This window comes from Oncorhynchus tshawytscha, linkage group LG11 (assembly GCF_018296145.1).
Source record: "Oncorhynchus tshawytscha isolate Ot180627B linkage group LG11, Otsh_v2.0, whole genome shotgun sequence".
Taxonomy (NCBI): domain Eukaryota; kingdom Metazoa; phylum Chordata; class Actinopteri; order Salmoniformes; family Salmonidae; genus Oncorhynchus; species Oncorhynchus tshawytscha.
The window spans coordinates 9727833-9751235 of record NC_056439.1 but is presented as its reverse complement, the minus strand read 5'-3'; the positions used below and the strand labels follow the sequence as shown (position 1 = coordinate 9751235).

The window sequence follows — 23403 nt, the reverse complement described above, 5'->3', positions numbered from 1 at the left end:
ATTCTAAATTTAAATTAATTTGGGTGAAGGTAAGTGATTCTTGTTTGTCATTTCTCACCTGTGGTAAGTTGCAGGTGCCGACTGGTTTAAAATATCCATTCAATCAGTTTAGTAAAGAGAACATTACATTCTGCTCCATGGAAGTGCAAAGGCGCCAAAATACACTGAGTATACAAAACATTAAGAACACCTGTGCATTCCATGAGACTGACCAGGTGAAAGCTATGATCCCATATTGATGTCACTTGTTAAATCCACTTCAATTAGTGTAGATGAAGGGGAGGAGACCGGTTAAAGAAGGATTTTTAAGCCTCGAGACAATTGATACTTTGTGTTTCATTCAGAAGGTGAATGGTTTGTGCCAAGAACTGCAATGCTGCTGTTTTTTCCCCATGTGTATCAAAAATGGTCCACCACCGAAAGGACATTCAGCCAAGCTGACAATTGCGGAAAGCATTGGAGTCGACATGGGCCAGCATTCTTGTGGAACGCTTTCAACACCTTGTAGAGTCCATGCCTAGACGAATTGATGCTGTTCTGAGGGCAAAAGGGTGCAACTCAATATTTGGAAGGTGTTCCTAACGTTTGGTATACTCAGTGTTTGGCCGCAACAGTTGTGTGAAAGAACTTTTCAGCGATTGTTTATCATTGTGTTGAAATGAACTAATTATTAGGACTGACCCACAGGTCAATTGCACACAGTTAGGGAAATATATTCTACATTACATCTGGACTATGGAGGCTGTTGTTCAATTCCTGTGACAGACAGACATTGCATTAAATCACAATTAATAGCACATTCATACCACAGAGTTCAGACATTCAATGTCTTTATTCTTCAGGATTCTGCAAACCTATTTTCCTCACAACCACATTAGCTGCAGGAAATACAAAAAACTGATAAACATTCCACTTAGATCCAGAACATGTCATCAGTCCATTAAATAATACTATTTTTTTTAATGAAATGTGTAAATATTATTTCCCTCCCCCAGACCCAAATATGACTTTCAATGATAGAGGTCTTGTCTTCCAAAGCTAGTTCTCACAACAGTATGACAGGATGGTTGATGAAAGAGCCACGGATAAACAGAGTTCGGCAAACTGTTTCAGTTGGAAGAATGTGAATGGGTGCCATGTTGGCACCAGACCTGGGTTCAAAATCAAACGGTATCAATTTTCTTTGGTCATTTGATTGACTGGAAAGCCAGATGGATGGCGTTTGGACTATTCCATTGGTCCCAGTGTGCCAGACAAGCTCAAATCAAGTGAAACTTTAGCTCAAGGAAGAAAACAAATACTATTTGAACCCAGGTCTGCCCACATGTACAATAGTTTGCTAGAACTCTGTAGATCTATGGTTCTACATGATATGAGTGCTTGTTAAAAAATAAAAGGCTAATTCAACTTCGCTTCAGACACATAGGACTCAAATGAGTCGGATTGCTTTACAGCTGTAATACGAGCTTATGTATAAATGCGGTCACTTTCATAATCAAAAATACTCATCTTTTTAGTATTTTAAAAGATTATCTTAAGCAGAGTATTTTATAGTGTTTTTAGAAATGTGCGTCATTCAATACTTTCATTCCTGCATTATGACAATGATCACTAGTCTAAAAATCAACCTTTTAAAGGTCGACTTTGGGCGTGAAATACGGTCCAACTCTGCCTATTCCTCAATTTTCAAACAGGAATGGGCCGTGCCTTTGGTGGTTCATTGTGTTATTGTGGTCAGGCGTGCCGCAAACAACATTGCTAGTTCATTAGCTACGCGAGCATGTAACTCTTCCAGTACATGTGGACATCATTTCACATGACTTGATTTTGGCCGGAAACTGTAGATCAGTAAGAAATGGCACATCTATAGTCATATCTTATTCATCAATTTTTTTTTTACAAATAAATTAAATAACCTGGTATGATGGCACATTGATCAGTTATACAGTTTAAAGCTGTTCTTTTTGCCCAAAATCGACCTTTTAACATCTTGATAATGGCAATGTCAAATGCTTTGGCAGTAGTTGGTGTTCTCTTTGCTTATGTGGCAAGTTGAGAAAAATGTCAAGTGAAGTGGCTGGATCCCAAACTGATAACCCAACCTGTTCCCTAAACCCTTGTTGACTTCCCTTTGTGGCTCTGTGGCAACTGGCCATGGAAAAGCAGTGGCTGGTAGCATAGGAAAGGTTGGGGTCAATTCCATTTTAAGTCAATTCAGGAAGTAAACAGATATTGACCCCACCCCTGGTAGGTGATTCTGACTAGAGGGAGTACAGCTACGACTGAAAGTGACATTTATGCAGCAGGTTAGGATCATTAACGTGGCAGGTTAGGAATTAAGGTTAAGAAAAGGGTTAGGATTAGCTAAAATGCGACAGTCACGTACGGTTGTAGCTGTACTCCCTCTAGTCACAACCCTGGTAGGTGGAGGTGGGCACCAGCCTAGCACCAACACACCTGATACTACTAAACTAATCATCAAGACCAGGAGCTGAATCAGGTGTTAGTGCTTGACTGGAACAAAAAAGCTGCACACCCTGTAGCTCTTCAACTAAGCTCACCCCCTATTCAGACCTTAAAGGAATGAGTCAATGAGGGTATAGGGGGAAGGGAGCGAGTGTGCAGTATGGGGGTTTGAGACCCAGCCTGTGAGAAATACAAGGCCCCCTGAGAGCGGCCGCGTTCCAGACGGACTAGCAGTCGTCTGCCAGACGTCACAATGCCTGGATAGGTGTTAAACATATCAACTACCCACATCGTATGGTATAGCAACATGCGCCCAACTGTCTGACGTGGCAATCAGCCATTGGCGGATGCGCGCGGCACGTCTGCAAAGTAGTCGGCCTGGAACGCGGCCAAAAGTTCGGACTCCTCCCGACTCTGCTTACTCCAGTTCATCTCCGGTTACACTTCTGCTTCTTGTTCCGGCCTGGTGTGCTGATTGGCTGTGTGGCGCCGTTGTCGGTGGGCGGGGTTGTTGGCGGGAGACGGAACGAGGTCTGGGAGAGAAGGTCCGACTCGCTCTCTCCTCCTCCTGTGGACTTGGCGAATGACCCGGGGAGAGAGAACTTGAGAGGACTGAGGAGCGACAATATGAACAATAATAGAAAGAAATGGGAAGAGACATTAGATAAGGGAAATGCATATCAATCATGGTGTGTGTGTGTACAGCGTGCATGTACAAATGTGTGTATGTATATGCACTCCCCTAAGTATTTGGACAGAGAAGCTAAACCTTTTAATTTGCCTCTGTACTCCAGCATTTTGGATTTCAGATTAAACGTTTCATTTCAAGAAAAACTAACAGGTCTGTGAGAGCCGGAATTCTTACTGGTTGGTAGGTGATCAAATATTTATGTCATGCAATAATATGCAAATGAATTACTTAAAAATCATACAATGTGATTTTCTGGATTTTTGTTTTAGATTCCGTCTCTCACAGTTGAAGTGTACTTGTGATAAAAATTACAGACCTCTACATGCTTTGTAAGTTGGAAAACCTGCAAAATGTGCAGTGTATCAAATACTTGTTCTCCCTACTGTAAGTGAGTGTAAGCCCATGCATGTGTGTGTGTGTGTCACCTGATGGGGGTGCGTGGGCTGCTGTTGTGTCTGCGTATGGGACGTGTCCGTGGCTCAAAGGAGAAGCCCTCCTTCAGACTCTCCAACACAGAGGGAGCCACGTAGGTAAAACCCTGGACAGACAACATCCATTAATTAATTATGTAGGATGACAAGCAATTCTAGCAACACTTACACTACTCTATTCTGTTTGGGAAATACCTGAATAAGAGGTGTTTTGTTCCAGATGAGAACAGGGTCGTGTTCAATAATACTTGCCAGGGTTCTGGGTTCAAATCCCATGTGTGACCAGTACGGAAAATGTACGCACTCACTGACTCTAAATCGCTATGAATAAGAGCATCTGCTAAATGACTAAAATGTAATCGTCTCACAGCGAAGGCGTGTTCGTGCTGGTGGCTGATTGTGGAGTCGTCAGGACTGTCCACCGGAGTCTGCTTGGTGAACCTCGTGTCAAACTGACTCACGTCCTCGTCTGACTGCTACAGGGGGTGAAGCGAGAGAGAGAGGAGAAAGAGGGGGGAACGGGTTGAATGGAGAGAGAGAAATGGTGGGAGAAAGTTACGTTTACATGCACACGAATAATTTGACATTGAACCGATTACGTAGTATGGCAATACTCATGTAAACACTTTACTCTGCTTAACTTCAATCAGCGTAAGGTCAAAACCAAGGTAAGTATACGCCGAATAAAACCTGGTTTTCTGAGCCATCGTTCAAGTTATTAGGACATGTAAACAGCTTAATTGGTGTTCCAGCGGTGTATTTGATCTGTGCATGTGCCAGCAGGGCAAGCCTCTGTCTAATGCGCGAGAGAAGTGAGTTCGGAAAAACAATCCACAGTGCATTCGGAAAGTATTCACCCATTGACTTTTTCCACATTTTAATACTTTATTTAAAAAAAAAAAATGTTTTAATCCTCAATCTACATACAATACCCCATAATGATAAAGCTGAATCAGGTTTTTAGAAACTTTTGCAAATGTATTAAAAATGAAAAACAGAGATTTTTAAATAAGTACTCAGACCCGTTGCTATGAAACTCGAAATTTAGCTCAGGTGCCTCCTGTTTCCATTGATCATCCTTGAGATGTGGTAAATTCAATTGATTGGACATGATTTGGAAAGGCACATACCTGTCTATATATAAGGTTCCACAATTGACAGTGCGCGTCAGAGAAAAATCAAGCCATGAGATCGAAGGAATTGTCATAGAGCTCCGAGACAGGATCGTGTTGAGGCACAGACCTGGGGAAGGGTACCAAAACATTTCTCTAGCATTGACGGTCCCCAAGAACAGGGTGGCCTCTATCATACTTAAATGGAAAAAGTTTGACTCTTCCCAGAGCTGGCCGCTCGGCCAAACTGAGCAATCGGGTGAGAAGGGCCTTGGTCAGGGAGGTGACCAAGAACCCGATGGTGACTCTGACAGAACTCCTGAGTTCCTATGCGGAGATGAAAGAACCTTCCAGAAGGACAGCCATCTCTGCAGCACTCCACCATTCAGTTCTTTATGGTTGAGTGGCCAGACGGAAGCCTCTCCTCGACAGCCAGCTTGGAGTTCGCCAAAAGGGGGGAAAGGACATGGGAAACAAGATTCTCTGGTCTGATGAAACCCTTTGGCCTGAATGCCAAACCTGGAGGAAATCTGGAGCCATCCCTATTGTAAAGCATGATGGTGGCAGCAGCATCATGCTGTGGGGATGTTTTTCAGCAGCAGGGAGTGGGAGACAGCCTACAGGGAGGAGGTGAGGTTCCTGGGAGTGTGGTGCCAGGAAAATAATAATGGCATCTTTATGCTTTCATTAATAAAAAATAAAAATATATAAAATACCATTTCAAAATGCCGGTGTTTATTTAGTTAAGGATCCATAAATTACTATGGGAAATATCCTCCAATCCTCTATATGTAATTATTGGTGGAGAGTCGCGTCATATTTTTCAGTATACTGTAGGCCTACCGTAGACGACATGAGTCTCACTAGTGTTGAGTAATGTGCTGTTACGTGGTGTTGGTCTTATTTATATAAAGAGCATATTGAAGTTAGAAGCAATAGCCTACAACTATTTTAGCACCGTTTCGCGCTGCTCTGAGACAAGCATGGGGACTGGTCTTGATTAATCAATGAGATTTTTATTTTCACTTAATCTCCATTTGGGTGTTGGATAGACTACAATTAGGGTGTAGAAATGGTATGCTCTTCGTGCAACCTTTATTTGACTAGGCAAGTCAGTTAAGAACACATTTTTATTTACAAGGACAGCCTACTCCTTCCTCCCCATCGGGGAATTGAACCCCCGTCTCCCGCGTGCCCTGCCCGCACAACATGGAGATTCTTTAGCTAAATAGCCCAGTACTGTACTCATATTTATATATTCTTAATTCCATTCCTTTACTTCAGATTGTGTGTACTGTTAGATATTACTGTACTGTTGGAGCTAGAAACATGAACATTTCGCTACACCCGCAAAAACATCTGCTAAACACGTATGTGCCAAATAAAATGTGATTTGATCAGTCAGGATCGAGGGAAAGATGAACAGCGTAAAGTACAGAGAAATCATTGATAAACCTCCACCAGAGCGCTCAAGACCTCAGACTGGGGCGAAGGTTCACCTTCCAACAGGACAACGACATTGAGCACACAGCCAAGGCATTGCAGGAGTAGCTTCTGGACAAGTCTCTGAATGTTTTTGAGTGGCCCAGCCAGAGCCCGGACTTGAACCTGATCTAACATCTCTGGAGAGACCTAAAAATAGCTGTGCAGCGACGCACTCCATCCAACCTGACAGAGCTTGAGAGGATCTGCAGAGAAGAATGGGAGAAACTCCCCGAATACAGGTGTCCCAAGCTTATAACGTCATACCTGAAAAGACTTGAGGCTGTAATCACTGTGTTCGGTGCTTCAACAAAGTACTGAGTAAAGGGTCTGAATACTTATGTAAATGTAATATTTCATTTTTTTAAATTGTAAAAATTATCTTTTTTTTGCCTTGTCATTATGGGGTATTGTGTGTAGATGAGGAGAAAAAAAACGTATCAATTATAGAATAAGGCTGTAATGTAACAAAATGTGGAAAAAGTAAAGTGGTCTGAATACTTTGCATCTTATAGTTTTCATAAACTTTATATGTCTGAACTCAGAATCTAATAGACTTCTGTAGAATGTTTATTTTGATAGGCCATTTTCTGCATTTGTCCCATCAGTTAGCCAGGATTATTAGGGAAATAGTTGTTGTTGCAAAGCATTTAAACGTTTTTAAACAAACTTATATTAATCTGACTATCCACAATAATCATATTATTGTGTGCATGTATCCATGCTCAGATAGCAGGATGGAGAAACCGTGCTCATTGAGTGGTACGACACAGTTTCAACCTTAAAGGCACCTCCTCAATTATTTAAAAGACCCAGCTTAGATTGGACATTTTAGCTATTGAGACAGTGACAGTAGAATAGTGGTCATACCAGGCATGGCTTGTAGGGCGGCTCACACCTCTTATTCAGCAGATCGTCCCAGTTGATGTGTCTGAAGAAGGGATGCTTCTGTGAAACCAGCAGAAAAACGCTGCACTTAGAATCCATCCCTGTACAGTGCAGGTCTAGGCTCATGCGCTATTGGATTTTGTTAAATTAGCATCCGTATAAGCACTGATCATAACAAAGCAGGGTTGGAGGCAATTTCATTCAAAGGAGGTAGACATTTCTGTTTACTTCCTGAATTAAACACAAGCCTATTATACAGCTTTATGATGTCAATAGAAAACATAGGGAGTTGGAGTGAACGGGAGATGTGTGTGTGTATCACCTGTATGTCTTTACAGTCTGCCACACTGGAGCCTAGCCTCTGAGAAGGACTCTTCTTCAGCAGCTACAGAAAGGAGAGCGAGGTAAAGCGAGTGCGAGCGAGGGGCAAAGCGAGAGCGAGCGAGGGGCAAAGAGAGAGCGAGCGAGGGGCAAAGAGAGAGCGAGCGAGGGGCAAAGAGAGCGCGAGCGAGGGGCAAAGAGAGCGAGCGAGGGGCAAAGAGAGCGCGAGCGAGGGGCAAAGAGAGCGCGAGCGAGGGGCAAAGAGAGAGCGAGGGGCAAAGAGAGAGCGAGCGAGGGGCAAAGAGAGCGAGCGAGGGGCAAAGAGAGAGCGAGCGAGGGGCAAAGAGAGAGCAGCGAGGGGCAAAGAGAGAGCGAGCGAGGGGCAAAAAGAGCGAGCGAGGGGCAAAGAGAGAGCGAGCGAGGGGCAAAAGAGAGAGCGAGCGAGGGGCAAAGAGAGAGCGAGCGAGGGGCAAAGAGAGAGCGAGCGAGGGGCAAAGAGAGAGCGAGCGAGGGGCAAAGAGCGCGAGCGGGGCAAAGAGCGAGCGAGGGTAAAGAGAGCGAGCGAGGGGCAAAGAGAGCGAGCGAGGGGCAGAGAGCGAGCGAGGGGTAGAGAGCGAGCGAGGGGTAGAGAGCGAGCGAGGGGTAGAGAGCGAGCGAGGGGTAAAGAGAGAGCGAGCGAGGGGCAAAGAGAGAGCGAGCGAGGGGCAAAGAGAGAGCGAGCGAGGGGCAAAGAGAGAGCGAGCGAGGGGCAAAGAGCGCGAGCGAGGGGTAAAGAGAGCGCGAGCGAGGGGTAAAGAGAGCGCGAGCGAGGGGTAAAGAGAGAGCGAGCGAGGGGTAGAGAGCGAGCGAGGGGTAGAGAGCGAGCGAGGGGTAGAGAGCGAGCGAGGGGTAGAGAGCGAGCGAGGGGTAAAGAGAGCGAGCGAGGGGTAAAGAGAGCGAGCGAGGGGTAAAGAGAGCGAGCGAGGGGTAAAGAGAGCGAGCGAGGGGCAAAGAGAGAGCGAGCGAGGGGCAAAGAGAGAGCGAGCGAGGGGCAAAGAGAGAGCGAGCGAGGGGCAAAGAGAGAGCGAGCGAGGGGCAAAGAGAGCGAGCGAGGGGCAAAGAGCGCGAGCGAGGGGTAAAGAGCGAGCGAGGGGTAAAGAGAGCGAGCGAGGGGTAAAGAGGCGAGCGAGGGGTAAAGACAGAGCGAGCGAGGGGTAAAGAGAGCGAGCGAGGGGTAAAGAGAGCGCGAGCGAGGGGTAGAGAGCGAGCGAGGGGTAGAGAGCGAGCGAGGGGTAGAGAGCGAGCGAGGGGTAAAGAGAGCGAGCGAGGGGTAAAGAGAGCGAGCGAGGGGTAAAGAGAGCGAGCGAGGGGTAAAGAGAGCGAGCGAGGGGTAAAGAGAGCGAGCGAGGGGTAAAGAGAGCGAGCGAGGGGTAAAGAGCGAGCGAGGGGTAGAGAGCGAGCGAGGGGTAAAGAGAGCGAGCGAGGGGTAAAGAGAGCGAGCGAGGGGTAAAGAGAGAGAGCAAGGTAAAGAAAGCAAGAGGTAGAGAGAGTGCGGTAAAGAGCAAAGAGGGAGAGGTAGAGCGCAGTAAAGGTAGAGCGCAGTAAAGCGAGAGCGCGATAAAGAGCAGTAAAGAGAGCGTGCGGTAGACAGGTAAAGAGAGAGATTGTACAACTGAAGATCAACACAGGAAGACATTGGTCAACACATTGGTCTTTTAACTCACTCTCTCAATCTTAATCGTGCTAAATTCAAATTTGCACATTTGTCAGCTAGCGTACCACCTAGCTCCAACTGTTTACTGGTGGCAACCATAGCAACACCACCACCAGAGACAGATACACCCCCCCCTTTTTGAATTTCCAGCAGAAATCAAAATCAGAGAAGGTAGGTAGGTTACGGGGGACTGAGGAGATTCACCTTTTTTTTAACATTTATTTTATTTCACATTTATTAAACCAGGTAGGCCAGTTGAGAACAAGTTCTCATTTACAACTGCGACCCGGACAAGATAAAGCAAAGCAGTGCAACAAAAACAACAGTTACACAAACAAACCTACAGTCAATAACACAATAGAAAAATCTGTATACAGTGTGTGCAAATGAAGTAAGGAGGTAAGGCAATAAATAGGCCATACTGGTGAAGTAATTACAATTTAGCAATTAACACTGGAGTGATAGATGGGCAGATGAGGATGTGCAAGTAGAGATACTGGGGTGCAAAAGAGCAGGTTTTAATAAAAAAAATCATATATATATATATATATATAAGGGATGAGGTAGATAGTTGGTTGGATGGGCTATTTACAGATGGGCTGTGTACAGCTGCAGTGATCGGTAAACTGCTCTGACATCCGATGCTTGAAGTTAGTGAGGGAGATATAAGTCTCCAACTTCAGTGATTTTTGTAGTTCGTTCCAGTCATTGGCAGCAGAGAACTGGAAGGAAAGGCGGCCAAAGTGGTGTTGGCTTTGGGGATAACCAGTGAGATATACCTGCTGGAGCGCGGGTGGGTAGGTGTTGCTATGGTGACCAGTGAGCTGAGATAAGGCAGAGCTTTACCTAGCAAAGACTTCTATATAACCTGGAGCCAGTGGGTTTGGCGACGAATATGTAGCGAGGACCAGCCAACGAGAGCATACAGGTCGCAATGGTGGGTAGTATATGGGGCTTTGGTGACAAAATTGATGGCACTGTGATAGACTGCATCCAGTTTGCTGAGTAGAGCGTTGGAGGCTATTTTGTAAATGAAGTCGAGGATCGGCAGGATAGTCAGTTTTACGAGGGTATGTTTGGCAGCACGAGTGAGGGAGTCTTTGTTGCGAAATAGGAAGCTGATTCTAGATTTAATTTTGGATTGGAGATGCTTAATGAGTCTGGAAGGAGAGTTTACAGTCTAGCCAGACACCTAGGTATTCATAGTTGTCCACATATCTAAGTCAGAACCGTCCAGAGCACCTATTGCTCACCTCTTGGCCACAGACATTGACCCTTTCTCTCTCAGCTCATTCACTGTCAAGCCACTAACACATCTGTCTGATCACAGCCAAATCACTCTGTTCCTCAAAAGAATAGACATGGAAACAAGCACACATTCACAGCCCAGTAAGCTATACAACATCAGAAATTCATACAGATGGGCCCAAAACAGCGCAGAAGAATACCAGAAAGCAACCTGGAACCAAAATATCCAAAACACTCTTAGATACGTTTCTGGATCCCACATTCACTCACAGTAAAAAAAAGGCATCAATCTAGCAGTAAAAAACATCAACTATATATTCAGGCAAATGTCAAAAGAAGCACAACTGAAATTGACAATCTTTTTTTGTTTGTTTAAAGATCACGAATAACAACTGGTTTGATGCAGATTGTAAAATAAGGAAATAAACTTAGAACACTATCCAGCCAAAAGCAGAGACCAAAATAATGGTGAATTACACCTTCATTACTGTGAGATTTTAAAACTCTATAAACGTACACTCAGAACCAACAAAAGCACAGTACAACAGCAAGCAGCTGACACTAATTGAGGAGTCCATAAACACAAACAACTTCTGGAAAGATTGCTCAATATTTGAGAGGTTGAATGGATTAGAAAAAGCTATAAAAAGGACAATCAAAATCCATCGGACTCCCCAATTACTGATCAGGAGCTCTACAAGAAACTTCAAGCCCTCAAATTTAAAAAAAATCATGTGGACCTGATAGAAAGTACAAACAATGCACGCAGGGCAGAATTAGGCCAATATCCACCAATAATAAAAACTCAGAGCAATTAAGTTTTGGAAACATCTAAAATACAGTGACCCCCTCTCATATCATTACCAAGCCCTGCAGAGCTGAGCAAAGAAAATAGTCCCCTCATCCAGCTGGTCCGGAGTTCACAAACCTGTTCTAACACACTAAGCATCAAGACCAGAACATCCATTCAATCAGAATAATAATAATAATAATAATAATAATAACAACAACAACAGTCAAAACTAAACTACATTGCTTATTGGGAAACACAAGCACAAGCAAAATGCAGTGCTATCTGGCCCTAAATCGACAGTACACCGTGGCTAACTATTTGACCATAGTTACTGATCAAAACCTTAAAACATTCACAAAGTACAGTCTCAGTGAGCACAGCCTTGCCATTGAGAAGGGTAGACACAGGAAAACCTGGCTCCGGGTAGAGGAAAGGCTGTGCAACCACTGCACAACAGCAGAACCCAAGACAGAGCTGCATTTCCTGACAAAGTGTCAAAAAATATAAAACAACTAGAGAGTGTCATTTCCACAAATTTGAAACCCTTATTCAAGGTTTCAAAGACCTACCTCTCTGATGAGAGTAGGCTACCCGTCCTGTTGGGGGAGGACGCAGAGAGCTATGGGTTGGCAACGCACTACATTGCTGCCTGCCATAAGTTGAGGGAGAGTGTCTGACAGACCAATCAACCTGCACTCTACTAAATGCTTATTGTTCAATGTATGGTTATTTTGACCTTTGATTATTCTTGTTACTGTTGTCCTGTTGACCATTTTGATTCTTATTAGTTTCATATTGTAAATATCCAAAGTAAGCTTTGGCAATATGTACATTGTTACATCATGCCAATAAAGCAAAATGAATTGAGAGAGAGACAGAGAGGTAAAGAGAGAGAGACAGAGACACCGTGAGCAGGCAAACAGGCACAACCCACCATTCTTACACTAGACCAAGCCAATCGCATGTACCAGATAATCACACTTCATGGTCTGAGGCCAGACCCCACGACTAACAACATTGGATACTTTATGGAACACAAAGCCTTCACTCTCTCATCCTGGAATATCCAAGGCCTGAGGTCATTGGCCTTTGCCTAAAAGAACAGGAACCTGGAACGAATAAATCAGAAATATAGACATCGTCATCCTACAAGAAACACGGTATAGAGGAGATGGACCCACTGGTTGCCCTCTAGGTTACAGAGAGCTGGTAGTCCCATCTACCAGGTGTTATTATTGTTATTTTACCAGGTAAGTTGACTGAGAACACATTCTCATTTACAGCAACAGCCTGGGGAATAGTTACAGGGGAGAGGAGGGGGATGAATGAGTTAATTGTAAACTGGGGATGATTAGGTGACTGTGATGGTGTGAAGGCCAAATTGGGAATTTAGCCAGGACACCGGGGTTAACGCCCCTACTCTTACGATTAAGTGCCATGGGATCTTTAATGACCTCAGAGTCAGGACACCTGTTTAACGTCCCATCCGAAAGATGGCACCCTACACAGGGCAGTAGGATATTTTTTTTAGACAAGAGGAAAGAGTGCCTCCTATTGGCCCTCCAACACCACTTCCAGCAGCATCTGGCTAATTGGCTTAGTTGATTTCAAAAAAGCTTTTGACTCAATTTGGCATGAGGGTCTGCTATACAAAATTGATGGAAAGTGGTGTTGGGGGAAAAACATACAACATTATAAAATCCATGTACACAAACAAGTGTGCAGTTAAAATTGGCAAAACATTAAATTCTTTCCACAGTGCCTAGGGTGAGACAGGGATGCAACTTAAGCCCCACCCTCTTCTAGAGGTCGACCGATTATGATTTTTCAACGCCGATATTGGAGTACCAAAAAAAAAGCAGAGACCGATTAATCGGCCGATTTTTGAAAAAAAATGTCTTTATTTATTTGTAATAATGACAATTACAACAATACTGAATGAAGACTTATTTAAACTTAATATAATAAACCAATAAAAATCAATTTTGCCTCAAATAATGAAACTTGTTCAATTTGGTTTAAATAATGCAAAAACAAAGCGTTGGATAAGTAAAAGTGCAATATGTGCCATGTAAAAAAGCTAACATTTAAGTTCCTTGCTCAGAACATATGAAAGCTGGTGGATCCTTTTAACATGAGTCTTCAATATTCCCAGGTAAGACGTTTTAGGTTGTAGTTAATATAGTAATTATAGGACTCTCTCTATACCATTTGTATTTCATATACCTTTGACTATTGGATTTTCTTATAGGCACTTTAGTATTGCCAGTGTAACGGTATAGCTTCCGTCCCTCTCCTCGCCCCATACCTGGGCTCGAAGCAAGTGGAACAACTACTTCAAGGTCTCAGAGCGAGTGACATCACCGATTGAAGTGTGGGTAACGATGCTTGGGTAGCGTGCACCCCGCTAACTAGCTAGCCATTTCACATTGGTTACACCAGCCTAATCTCAGGAGTTGATAGGCTTGAAGTCATAAACAGCTCAATGCTTGAAGCACAGCGAAGAGTTGCTGGCAAACGCACGAAAGTGCTGATTGAATCAATGCTTACGAGTCTGCTGCTGCCTACCACCGCTCAGTCAGATTGCTTTATCAAATAATATACTTAATTATAACATAAAAACACACAAATACGAGCCTTAGGTCATTAATACGGTCAAATCCGGAAACTATCATTGCGAAAACAAAACGTTTATTATTTCAGTGAAATATGGAACCGTTCCGTATTTTATCTAACGGGTGGCATCCATAAGTCTAAATATTCCTGTTACATTGCACAACCTTCAATGTTATGTCATAATTACGTAACATTCTGGCAAATTAGTTTGCAACAAGCCAGGCGGCCCAAACTGTTGCATATACCCTGACTCTGCGTGCCATGATCGCAAGAGAAGTGTTTCCCTAGTTTAATATTGCCTGCTAACCTGGATTTATTTTAACTAAATATGCAGGTTTAAAAAATATACTTCTGTGTATTGATCTTAAGAAAGGCATTGATGTTTATGGTTAGGTACATTCGTGCAACGATTGTGTTGTTTTTTCTCACAAATGCGCTTTTGATAAGTCATCCCCCGTTTGGCGAAGTTGGTCTTCACACAGTTCGCAACGAGCCAGGCGGCCCAAACTGCTGCATATACCCTGACTCTGTTGCACAGAACGCAAGAGAATTGACACAATTTCCCTAGTTAAAAGAAATTCATGTTAAGCAGGCAATATTAATTAAATATGCAGGTTTAAAAATATATACTTGTGTATTGATTTTAAGAAAGGCGATGATGTTTATGGTTAGGTACACATTGGTGCAACGACAGTGCTTTTTTGCAAATGTGCTTGTTAAATAACAATTTGGCGAAGTAGGCTATGATTCATTGATAAATTAACAGGCACCGCATCGATTATATGCAACGCAGGACAAGCTAGATAAACTAGTAATATCATCAACCATGTGTAGTTATGTTAAGATTGATTGTTTTTTTATAAGATACGTTAAATGCTAGCTAGCAGCTTACCATGGCTCCTTGCTGCACTGATGTAACAGGTAGTCAGCCTGCCACGCAGTCTCCTCGTGGAGTGCAATGTAATCGGCCATGATCGGTGTCCAAAAATGCAGATAACCGATTGTTATGAAAGCTTGAAATCAGCCCCGATTAATCGGCCATTCCGATTAATCGGTCGACCTCTACCCATTTTCAACATATATATCAACAAATTGGCGAGGGCACTAGAACAGTCTGCAGCACCCGGCCTCACCCACCCCACCCGCCCTAATAAGTCAAATGTCAACTGATTATCTGGTGCATCTGTCCCCAACCAAGGAGGGCCTACAGCAGCAACTAGATCTTCTGCACAGATTCTGTCAGACCTGGGCCCTGACAGTTAATCTCAGTAAGACAAAAATAATGTTGTTCCAAAAAAGTTGCCAGGACCACAAATACCATCTAGACATCGTTGCCCCAGAGCACACAAAAAACTACACACACAAACACCTCTGCCTAAACATCAGCGCCACAGGTAACTTCCACAAAGCTGTGAACAATCTGAGCGACAAGGCAAGAAGGGCCTTCTAAGCCATCAAAAATCGACATACCAAATAGGATCTGGGTAAAAATACTTGAATCAGTTATAGAACCCATTGCCCTTTATAGTTGTGAGGTCTGGGGTCCGCACACCAACCAAGAATTCACAAAATGGGACAAACGCCAAATTGAGACACTGCATGAAGAACTCTGCAAAACATGCCTCCGTTTTACGATGTAAAAACATCAAATAATGCAGAGTCAGAATTAGGCCGATACCCGTTAATGATCAAAGTCCGGAAAAGAGCCGTTCAATTCTACAACCACCTAAAAGGAAGCGATTCCCAAACCTTTCATAACTAAGCCATCACCTACAGAGAGAAGAACCTGGAGAAGAGTCCCCTAAGCAAGCACTGTTGTTGCTCTGTTCACAAACAGACCCCCAGGACAGCAACACAATTAGACCCATCCAAATCATGAGAAAACCCAAAAAGATGATTCTTTCCAATGTGTCAAGTAATTAACAACAAAAAAACAGAGCAAACTAGAATACTATCTGGCCCTGACCACTGTGACTGACAAACTTAAGGAAAACTTTGATTATGTACAGACTCAGTGAGCATAGCCTTGCTATTGAGAAAGACTGCCGTAGGCAAACCCGTCTCTCCAAGCGAAGACAGGCTATGTGCACACTGACCACAAAATGAGGTGGAAACTGAGCTGCACTCCCTAACCTGCCAAATGTATGATCATATTAGAGAGATATTTCCCTCAGATTAGACCCAAAAAGAATTTGAAAACAAACCCAATTTTGATAAACTCCCATATCTATTGGGTGAAATACCAGTGTGCCATGACAGCAGCAAGATTTGTGACCTGTTGCCACAAGAAAAGGTCAACCAGTGAAAAACAAACACCATTGTAAATACAGCCCATATTTATGTTTTATTTATTTTCTCTTCTGTACTTTAACCATTTGCACATATGACATTTGAAATGTAAATTTCTTTGGAACTTTGTAAGTGTAATTGTTTATTATCCATTTCACATGCTTTGGCAATGTAAACATGTTTCCCATGCCAATAAATCCCTTAAATTGAAATTAGAGGGAGAAAAAGAGATGAAGGAAATGTAGAGAGAGAGTAGTACAGTGGGTTAGAGAGGAGAGAGAGAAAGAAAGACAGAATAATAGAGAGATTGAGTCTTGACCTCTATTCTTAGGATGATAAATGTTCTTAAACATAACGAGAGATGGGGACGGGCGGGCGCCTTTACCTTTTTGATCATATCTCGGGCATCCAGTGTGAGGTAGGGCGGTAGGTTGACTTTACACTTCAAGATCTTATCAATGGTCTTTTTCCTGTTCTCAGCAGTGAACGGAGGCTATGGGGGAGTGACAGGGACAGGCAAGAAGACCACAGATGTTTGAGTCAAAAGTCTTTCAAATGGTACACCCCATCCCTCTTTACACCCCCCCCCCGTCTCTCACCGAGCCCGTCATCATGTCATACATCAGGGCTCCAAGACTCCACCAGTCCACCGCCCGGTTGTGTCCTGTACGCGTCAGAATCTCTGGAGCCCTGAGAAAGAGAGTGAGGGGATAGAGAGCGCAGGGAAGAGACACTTTAGTAGAAGAATCCCAGTATTGGCTGTGATTCAATGATCAACCTTTTAAGTGTGAACTTTTCACTCCCCTTCATGGATTGAAAGAAAATCCAATATGAGACAGATTTTTATGCGAACATTCTAAAAATCAGAATAAATAAAATAAGCACATTTTCCCACCAGTGGTGTTTCCACCAAACGGAATAAAAATCAGTGTGGATGACTTAGTTCTCATGTACGAAATCAAAATCTAAAAGTTCAATGTGTTTCCCATAGCATTTTCAACTCTAGAGTTTTGTCACAAAAACTGTTGCGTTAAATAGCAAACGTGCCTACTCTGGTCTTGGCACGTGAACTCAGATACAGTAGGCCTACAGCGCAGGTAGGCTGCGTGGGTAGGCTAGTCTACATGATGAAACTATATTACAGATAGAGCGACAAATATTTATATTTTGTCAAACGGCAGTCAAGCATCGATCATCATGTCACCAGAATCAGACTCTTTATTTATTGGTTAGGAGCATCAATATCAATGTGAACTTTCACCACCCTGTGAAGATCATGTCATTTCATCTGCAGCCAAATAAACTGCATGTTTTCCAAGACGTAGTGGGAGGACCACACACGCCATATCATCTTATGACTCCCAAGTTTACTTCAATATGATGGTTATAATATTGATATTTGCACTTTAAAGCATTTCCACTGCCATGTCTCATATGATTAATTTTACCGACACAAAATGATCCCATGTCGATGGAACAAATTATCTGTCAGCATTTATAAAATTGTACCATCATAGTTGTCGTGATATTTTTTTTGATACGGTATGACCTTACTCGCATAAAAAGTTTGAAAAACAACATGTATTTATTTATTTAACCTATAATTAACTAGGTTATTAAGAACAAATTCTTATTTACAATGACGGCCTACCTCGGGCCAAACCCGGACGACGCTGGGCCGATTGGGAGTCCCATAGGGCAGCGCACAATCGCGGCTGGATGTGATACAGCCTGGATTTTGAACCAGAGACTGTAGTGATACCTCCTGCACTGAGATGCAGTGCCTTAGACCGCTGCGTAGCTCGGGAGCCCAGTTTAGTTAGTGTACGGAATATGGTGGAAGACCATGCAGCCCATGGACAAATGTAATGTTTTTAAATGCACACTTAACTTCAGGGAGGAGGGGGAGAATTGTACTATAACTAGTCTGGTGAACACAGACCTATCTGAACTAGGATTACTACAGCGACCCCTACTGTCATTCAAAGAAAGTGCAGTCTCAGAGCGACAGCTGACTCAGAGACAGCATCCTTATCTCACATCAGTGTGGCACTACACTCACATGTACTCTATGGTCCCACAGAAGGTGTGTGTGACAGCGCCGTCGTGAATGGACTCCTTACACAGGCCAAAGTCAGTCAGCTTGATGTGTCCTGGGAGACAGAGACACAATATCTGTCAATTGTAATCAAAAGCCAATCCATAGCAGATCAATGATCTATTTTTTACATTTTTAAATCATATTTTCATCTCAGGGACATTGATTTCTAAACTCAAAAAGAAAATGTCCCTGTTTCAGGACCCTGTCTTTCCAAAGATAATTCATAAACATCCAAATAACTTCACAGATCTTCATTGTAGAGGGTTTAAACACCTTTTCTCATGCTTGTTCAATGAATCATAAACAATTAATGAACATGCACCTGTGGAACGGTCGTTAAGACACTTAACAGCTTACAGACAGTAGGCAATTAAGGTCACAGTTATGAAAACTTAGGACACTCAAGAGGCTTTTCTACTGTGACTGAAAAACACCAAAAGAAAGATGCCCGGGTCCCTACTCATCTGCGTGAACATGCCTTAAGCATGCTGCAAGGAGGTATGTGGCCAGGGCAATAAATTGCAATGTCCGTACTGTGAGACGCCTAAGACAGCCCTACAGGTAGATAGGACTGACACCTGATCATCCTCGCAGTGGCAGACCATGTGTAACAACACCTGCACAGGATCGGTACATCCGAACAGTACACCTGCAGGACAGGTACAAGATGGCAACAACAACTGCCCGAGTTACACCAGGAACGCATAATCCCTCCATCGGTGCTCAGACTGTCCACAATAGGCTGAGAGAGGCTGGACTAAGGGCTTATAAGCCTGTTGTAAGGCAGGTCCTCGCTAGACATCACCGGCAACAATGTGCCCACAAACCCACCATCGCTGGACCAGACAGGAATGGCAAAAAGTGCTCTTCACTGACGAGTTGCGGTTCTGTCTCACATGGGGTGATGGTTGGATTCACGTTTATCGTCGAAGGAATGATTAATTTGGAGGTGGAGGGTCCGTCATGGTCTGGGACGGTGTATCACAGCATCATCGGACTGAGCTTGTTGTCATTGCAGGAAATTGCAACGCTGTGCATTACAGGGAAGACACCCTCCTCCCTCATGTGGTACCCTTCCTGCAGGCTCATCATGACAATGCCACCAGCCATACTGCTCGTTCTGTGTGTGATTTCCTGCAAGACGGGAACGTCAGTGTTCTGCCATGGCCAGCGAAGAGCCCGGATCTCAATCCCATTGAGCACATCTGGGACCTGTTGGATCGGAGGGTGAGGGCTAGGGCCATTCCCCCCAGAAATGTCCAGGAACTTGCAGGTGCCTTGGTGGAAGAGGGGGGTAACATCTCACAGCAAAAACAGGCAAATCTGGTGCAGTCAATGAGGAGGAGATGCTGCATTAAGTACTGCAGTGCTGGTGGCAACACCATATACTGATTTTGACCCCCCGTTGTTCAGGGACACATTATTGCATTTCTGTTAGTCACATGTCTTGTTCAGTGCATGTCTCAGTTGTTGAATCTTGTTAAGTTCATACAAATATTTACACATGTTAAGTTTGCTGAAAATAAATGCAGTCGACAGTGAGGACGTTTCTTTTTTTGCCGAGTTTATGTAACAGACAGACACACCTTGGTGGTTCAGCATGATATTCTCTGGTTTCAGGTCTCGGTAGATGATTCCGTTTGAGTGGAGGTGTCCCAAAGCAAGCACAATCTCACCCAGATAAAAACTATTTGCCAAAGAAGGAAAAACATGTATTAACACTCCTCCTCATACACATGCACAAGACATACGGTCAAGTTCTTATTTTCTCCTCCTCTTCTACAAAATGTTCACATGGAAATTAAACTGCTGTTTATGGCCTCAGCCTCACACTTGTATCCTTTCCCAATGATAACCTGAAGCTGAGCATCTCTCTGTCACTCTCTCTCTTACCAGGCAGTGTCCTCCATGAAGATTCCTTCTTTCTCCAGCTGCATGAACAGTTCTCCACCTGATAAAGAAACAAAAACAACAAGATTAGGGAGATAAGTGTCGAAGTTGAAGTGCCAGGATTCAGAGATAAGACATGGTTGTCCTACCCAGATCCTCTCCCTCCAGGAGGTCGAAAGCGTACAACAGGTCCCCCTCCCTCCCCCCATCCCTCTCTCACCACTGAGACACTCCAGGATGAGGTAGAGTTTACCCCCGGTCTGGAAGGCATACAGCAGGTCAACGATGAAGGGGTGCCGCACCGTCTCTAGAATCTCCCGCTCCGCACGCGTGTGGGCCGTGTCCTTGGCATTACACACTATCTTTGCCTGGCAGGGAGAAAAAGGAGAGAGGGATGAGTGAAAAGAGGGATGGGTGGAAGGAGGTGGAGGAAGTTGTGCATTTAGATATACTACATTTTGCCCTGGCACCGTGGCAAAGTTTAGAACATACTTTCGACTGAGAAGAACGATTAAGAGGAATCGCACGGACCTTCTTTAAAACCTTCATGGCGAATATCTTCCCCGTCTGTGTACCCTGCACTTTCCGTACCTGGAAAACCTGCAAGTAGAAATACAATTGTTAAATAGGTCGATGACAAATGGATTGAGTTTCTGATCAAGAGCTTGGTGTATATCCAAGTAGATTGTGAAACTGAAATTCTTAGAAACGCACTGATTGATTGACTGACGTGCACACACACACACACACACACACACCTTGCCATAGCCCCCCTTGCCCAGCACACTTAGCAGCTCAAAGCTGTCTGGTCCGATCCTCTCACTGTCTCTGTTGACAATGGCACTGGTCAGCTCTATCTCTTCTGTTTGAACACTAAGAGAGGGGATGAGAGAGAGAGTTAGGAAGAAAGGGAATGAGTGAGTGTGAGGTTATATGATTCAGTAAAAGATATAGGCTCAAGCATGAAATGATGGACAAGTGACTAAGTAAGTGTTCCACTTACGGGTCTGTCTCTGCTACGGTGAAGTCACAAATGTCATCCTACAGAACACAAGGAGGATAGAAGAGAGGATGTCAAAGTTAATTCACTGTAGACAGGTGAAGAAGGGCCACTGCTGATAGACTGAACATGGCATTATGTAATATCACAGATCCTGCATGCATCTTTTATTTTGGGGAACATTCTTCATAGTTTATATGCTCTGTTTATTACTAGCTGCAATTGTCTGGGCTTTTTCGTCACTACATTGAACACAGCCTTGATCTGACACTCTAATAACAAGTTAGTTAGGTTTTCCTAATTTAACAACAACAACAAAAAGTGTCCTCAAATCCCCCACCTCTGCATCGCTAAGGTCGTCCGACTCCAAGTCAATATCGAAAACACCTGCCATCCTGCGGAAGAAATTACAGTTATAGCTTAGCTATGCGTGATGTGATTAAAAACACAACGGCCCCGAGAGCTAGCAATGTGAAAACACGCATTTATTGTTGTTACTATCTAGTTAGCTATGCCTGACAGGTGCAAACACTAAGCAGCTAAGTTACACTGTCAAAGCTGGACAAGAAGCGGGCGTAAATCTAACGTTAACCTAGATGGGGTCTAGGCAGGCTAATCGGACTCATGGGTGAAGTTTACGTAAAAGGGAACATTTCTTACTGGGCCCGCTGGCAGGGAAGGCAATATACGCTAGCTAATGCTGTCGAGCGTCGTCCAACAGGCATGGTTGGAGATAGCCGAATAAACTCAAGGATTTACGGTAGAGTTGAGCGGTGACTAGTATGCGGGGACTGGAGCTCCGACGTAACATACAAACGACGTTATCAAAAACTAGCTACAAGCTACTACCCTGGTACAGAATAGTCCTACTGAAAGCAGTAGTTGGTGATTTTAAAAAACAAACAAAAAACTTCATTTTATGTGATGTCTGGGCTCCAGTCTGCCCACGGCCACACACCTCCATCTTAAATCTCAAGAGTTGAGTTATATCGGCCGGATTCGAGAGAACCAGAGTCCGAAAGCTAGCCAGCTCGTGTGAAACTAAGCTCGGATTCTGGGAATGTTGAAAGAAAAGAGAAAATCAAGTTTGTTGTGTCACTTATGCTAGTTAAAATGACTGAACTGACTGTATCAATGTAATATTATATAACGGGTCGTGAACACATCGGTTTGAGAGCTGGTTTGACAACTAACGTTAGCTAGCTAGTTAGCTGATTACGACGACTCGTAGGTGGTAAGTTACCGTTCGTTAGCTACCCAAGCATTTCACCTCGCCTCATACCTTCACTCTCAGCTGCATTCGTCGTGACCACTGAGTCAGTGAGCTTATAAGTGGCTGATTCCACTTGTCTTGCTGTGTCGCTCCCACAAGTATCGTTGGACCTAAACTGTAGTCGTAAATAAGAATTTCGATTTTCTGTCACCTCTATCTGGTCTTTGTTGATGTTCTGTTGTTTGTTTCTCTTGGCGTGTGTGATTGAACGTTGACCTTTTTTTAGCTACGTCATCAGTAAAATACTTTCGATTGGCTGCTATTTTATTTTATAGCGGTAGATCAATTCATGGCACTGCTTTATTTTATTTTATTATAAACAGAACAGAACAAACAATATACAATCACAAATAGAGCAAGTGACGTACGTGAAAAAAAGTTTTTATAAAAGTGGACATGGGCATTTTGACAAGTGCAGACATGGGTCAGAAAGGCAATTCCCATTGGGGAAAAAATTGCATTCCAGCTGAACAGAAGCTGTTCTGGGGTCAGGGACATTGTGGTCTCTCCACCAACTGGCTTTATCCCAGTTTCAGTAACGAGGTTATGGCCATTGTGTATGCGGCCCTGACACCGTATTGTAGAGCACCTATAGGGCTCTGGTCAAAAGGAGTGCACTACACAGGAAATAGATTGCCAGGTTTTTGTTATTATAAGGATTACAATGATATTTACATCTATTGAGACTTTGGAGACAATTAAACTATTTTATCAAACTGATAAAAAAGCAACAAAACCTACGGGGGAAAAACACTCCAACAGATGCGCTACCTCGCCTATTAGGAAAGTAACAAGCAATCTTTGATTTCGTCATTGTCTCTGGCTTTGTCTGTATCAATCAAAGGCAGTAGCTCTTTGGGTGGTTTCGTTTCCAGGGTTAACAGAAGTGAGAGAGAGAGAAAGGTCACTTAGGCCTACAACCTACACACCCCTGTGGGCGCAGCTTCCTGCAATACCTGTCCGAAACACACCAGCTCAGAAGCAACTGTTGTTTCTCCTATGAGAGTACAACACTTTACCAACACCAAACCATCACACTATGCATGCTACCACGTATGACAAAGCTTTTTGTTGGGTTTTAGGAGGCTTAGAGGCAATTTTTTATAAAC

At 43.6% G+C, this 23403-nt stretch overlaps 1 protein-coding gene across 2 annotated transcripts; it reads right to left on the bottom strand.

The window, feature by feature from the left end:
• Window positions 1–813: 813 nt before the first annotated feature.
• LOC112234433 (ribosomal protein S6 kinase beta-2) lies at window positions 814–22519 on the bottom strand. 2 transcript variants are annotated; one of them, XM_024402556.1, is made up of 16 exons: window positions 22304–22519; window positions 21362–21416; window positions 21025–21062; window positions 20780–20894; window positions 20553–20621; window positions 20242–20389; window positions 20025–20082; window positions 19718–19818; window positions 18093–18183; window positions 16630–16720; window positions 16416–16523; window positions 7393–7455; window positions 7053–7130; window positions 3957–4064; window positions 3583–3695; window positions 814–3078 (listed from the first exon to the last, which is right to left on the bottom strand). In XM_024402556.1, the coding sequence occupies exons 2-16, from the start codon at window positions 21413–21415 to the stop codon at window positions 2895–2897; spliced, it is 1419 nt and encodes a 472-aa protein (XP_024258324.1). In that variant the 5' UTR covers window position 21416; window positions 22304–22519; the 3' UTR covers window positions 814–2894. The 2 variants fall into 2 exon arrangements, with proteins under 2 accessions (XP_024258324.1, XP_024258325.1); XM_024402557.2 differs by having other exon boundaries at window positions 22446–22474.
• Window positions 22520–23403: the final 884 nt, after the last annotated feature.

What these genes read in the sequence shown, in the direction of transcription:
- LOC112234433 (XM_024402556.1), bottom strand. Translation starts at nt 21,415, where the DNA reads ATGGCAGGTGTTTTCGATATTGACTTGGAGTCGGACGACCTTAGCGAT. An exon ending in GCAAGGGGGGCTATGGCAAG is followed by an intron (nt 20,622 to 20,779) that starts GTGTGTGTGTGT and finishes TTCTACTTGCAG; the next exon opens with GTTTTCCAGGTACGGAAAGT. An exon ending in AGCACGAACACGCCTTCGCT is followed by an intron (nt 3,696 to 3,956) that starts GTGAGACGATTA and finishes TTGTCTGTCCAG; the next exon opens with GGTTTTACCTACGTGGCTCC.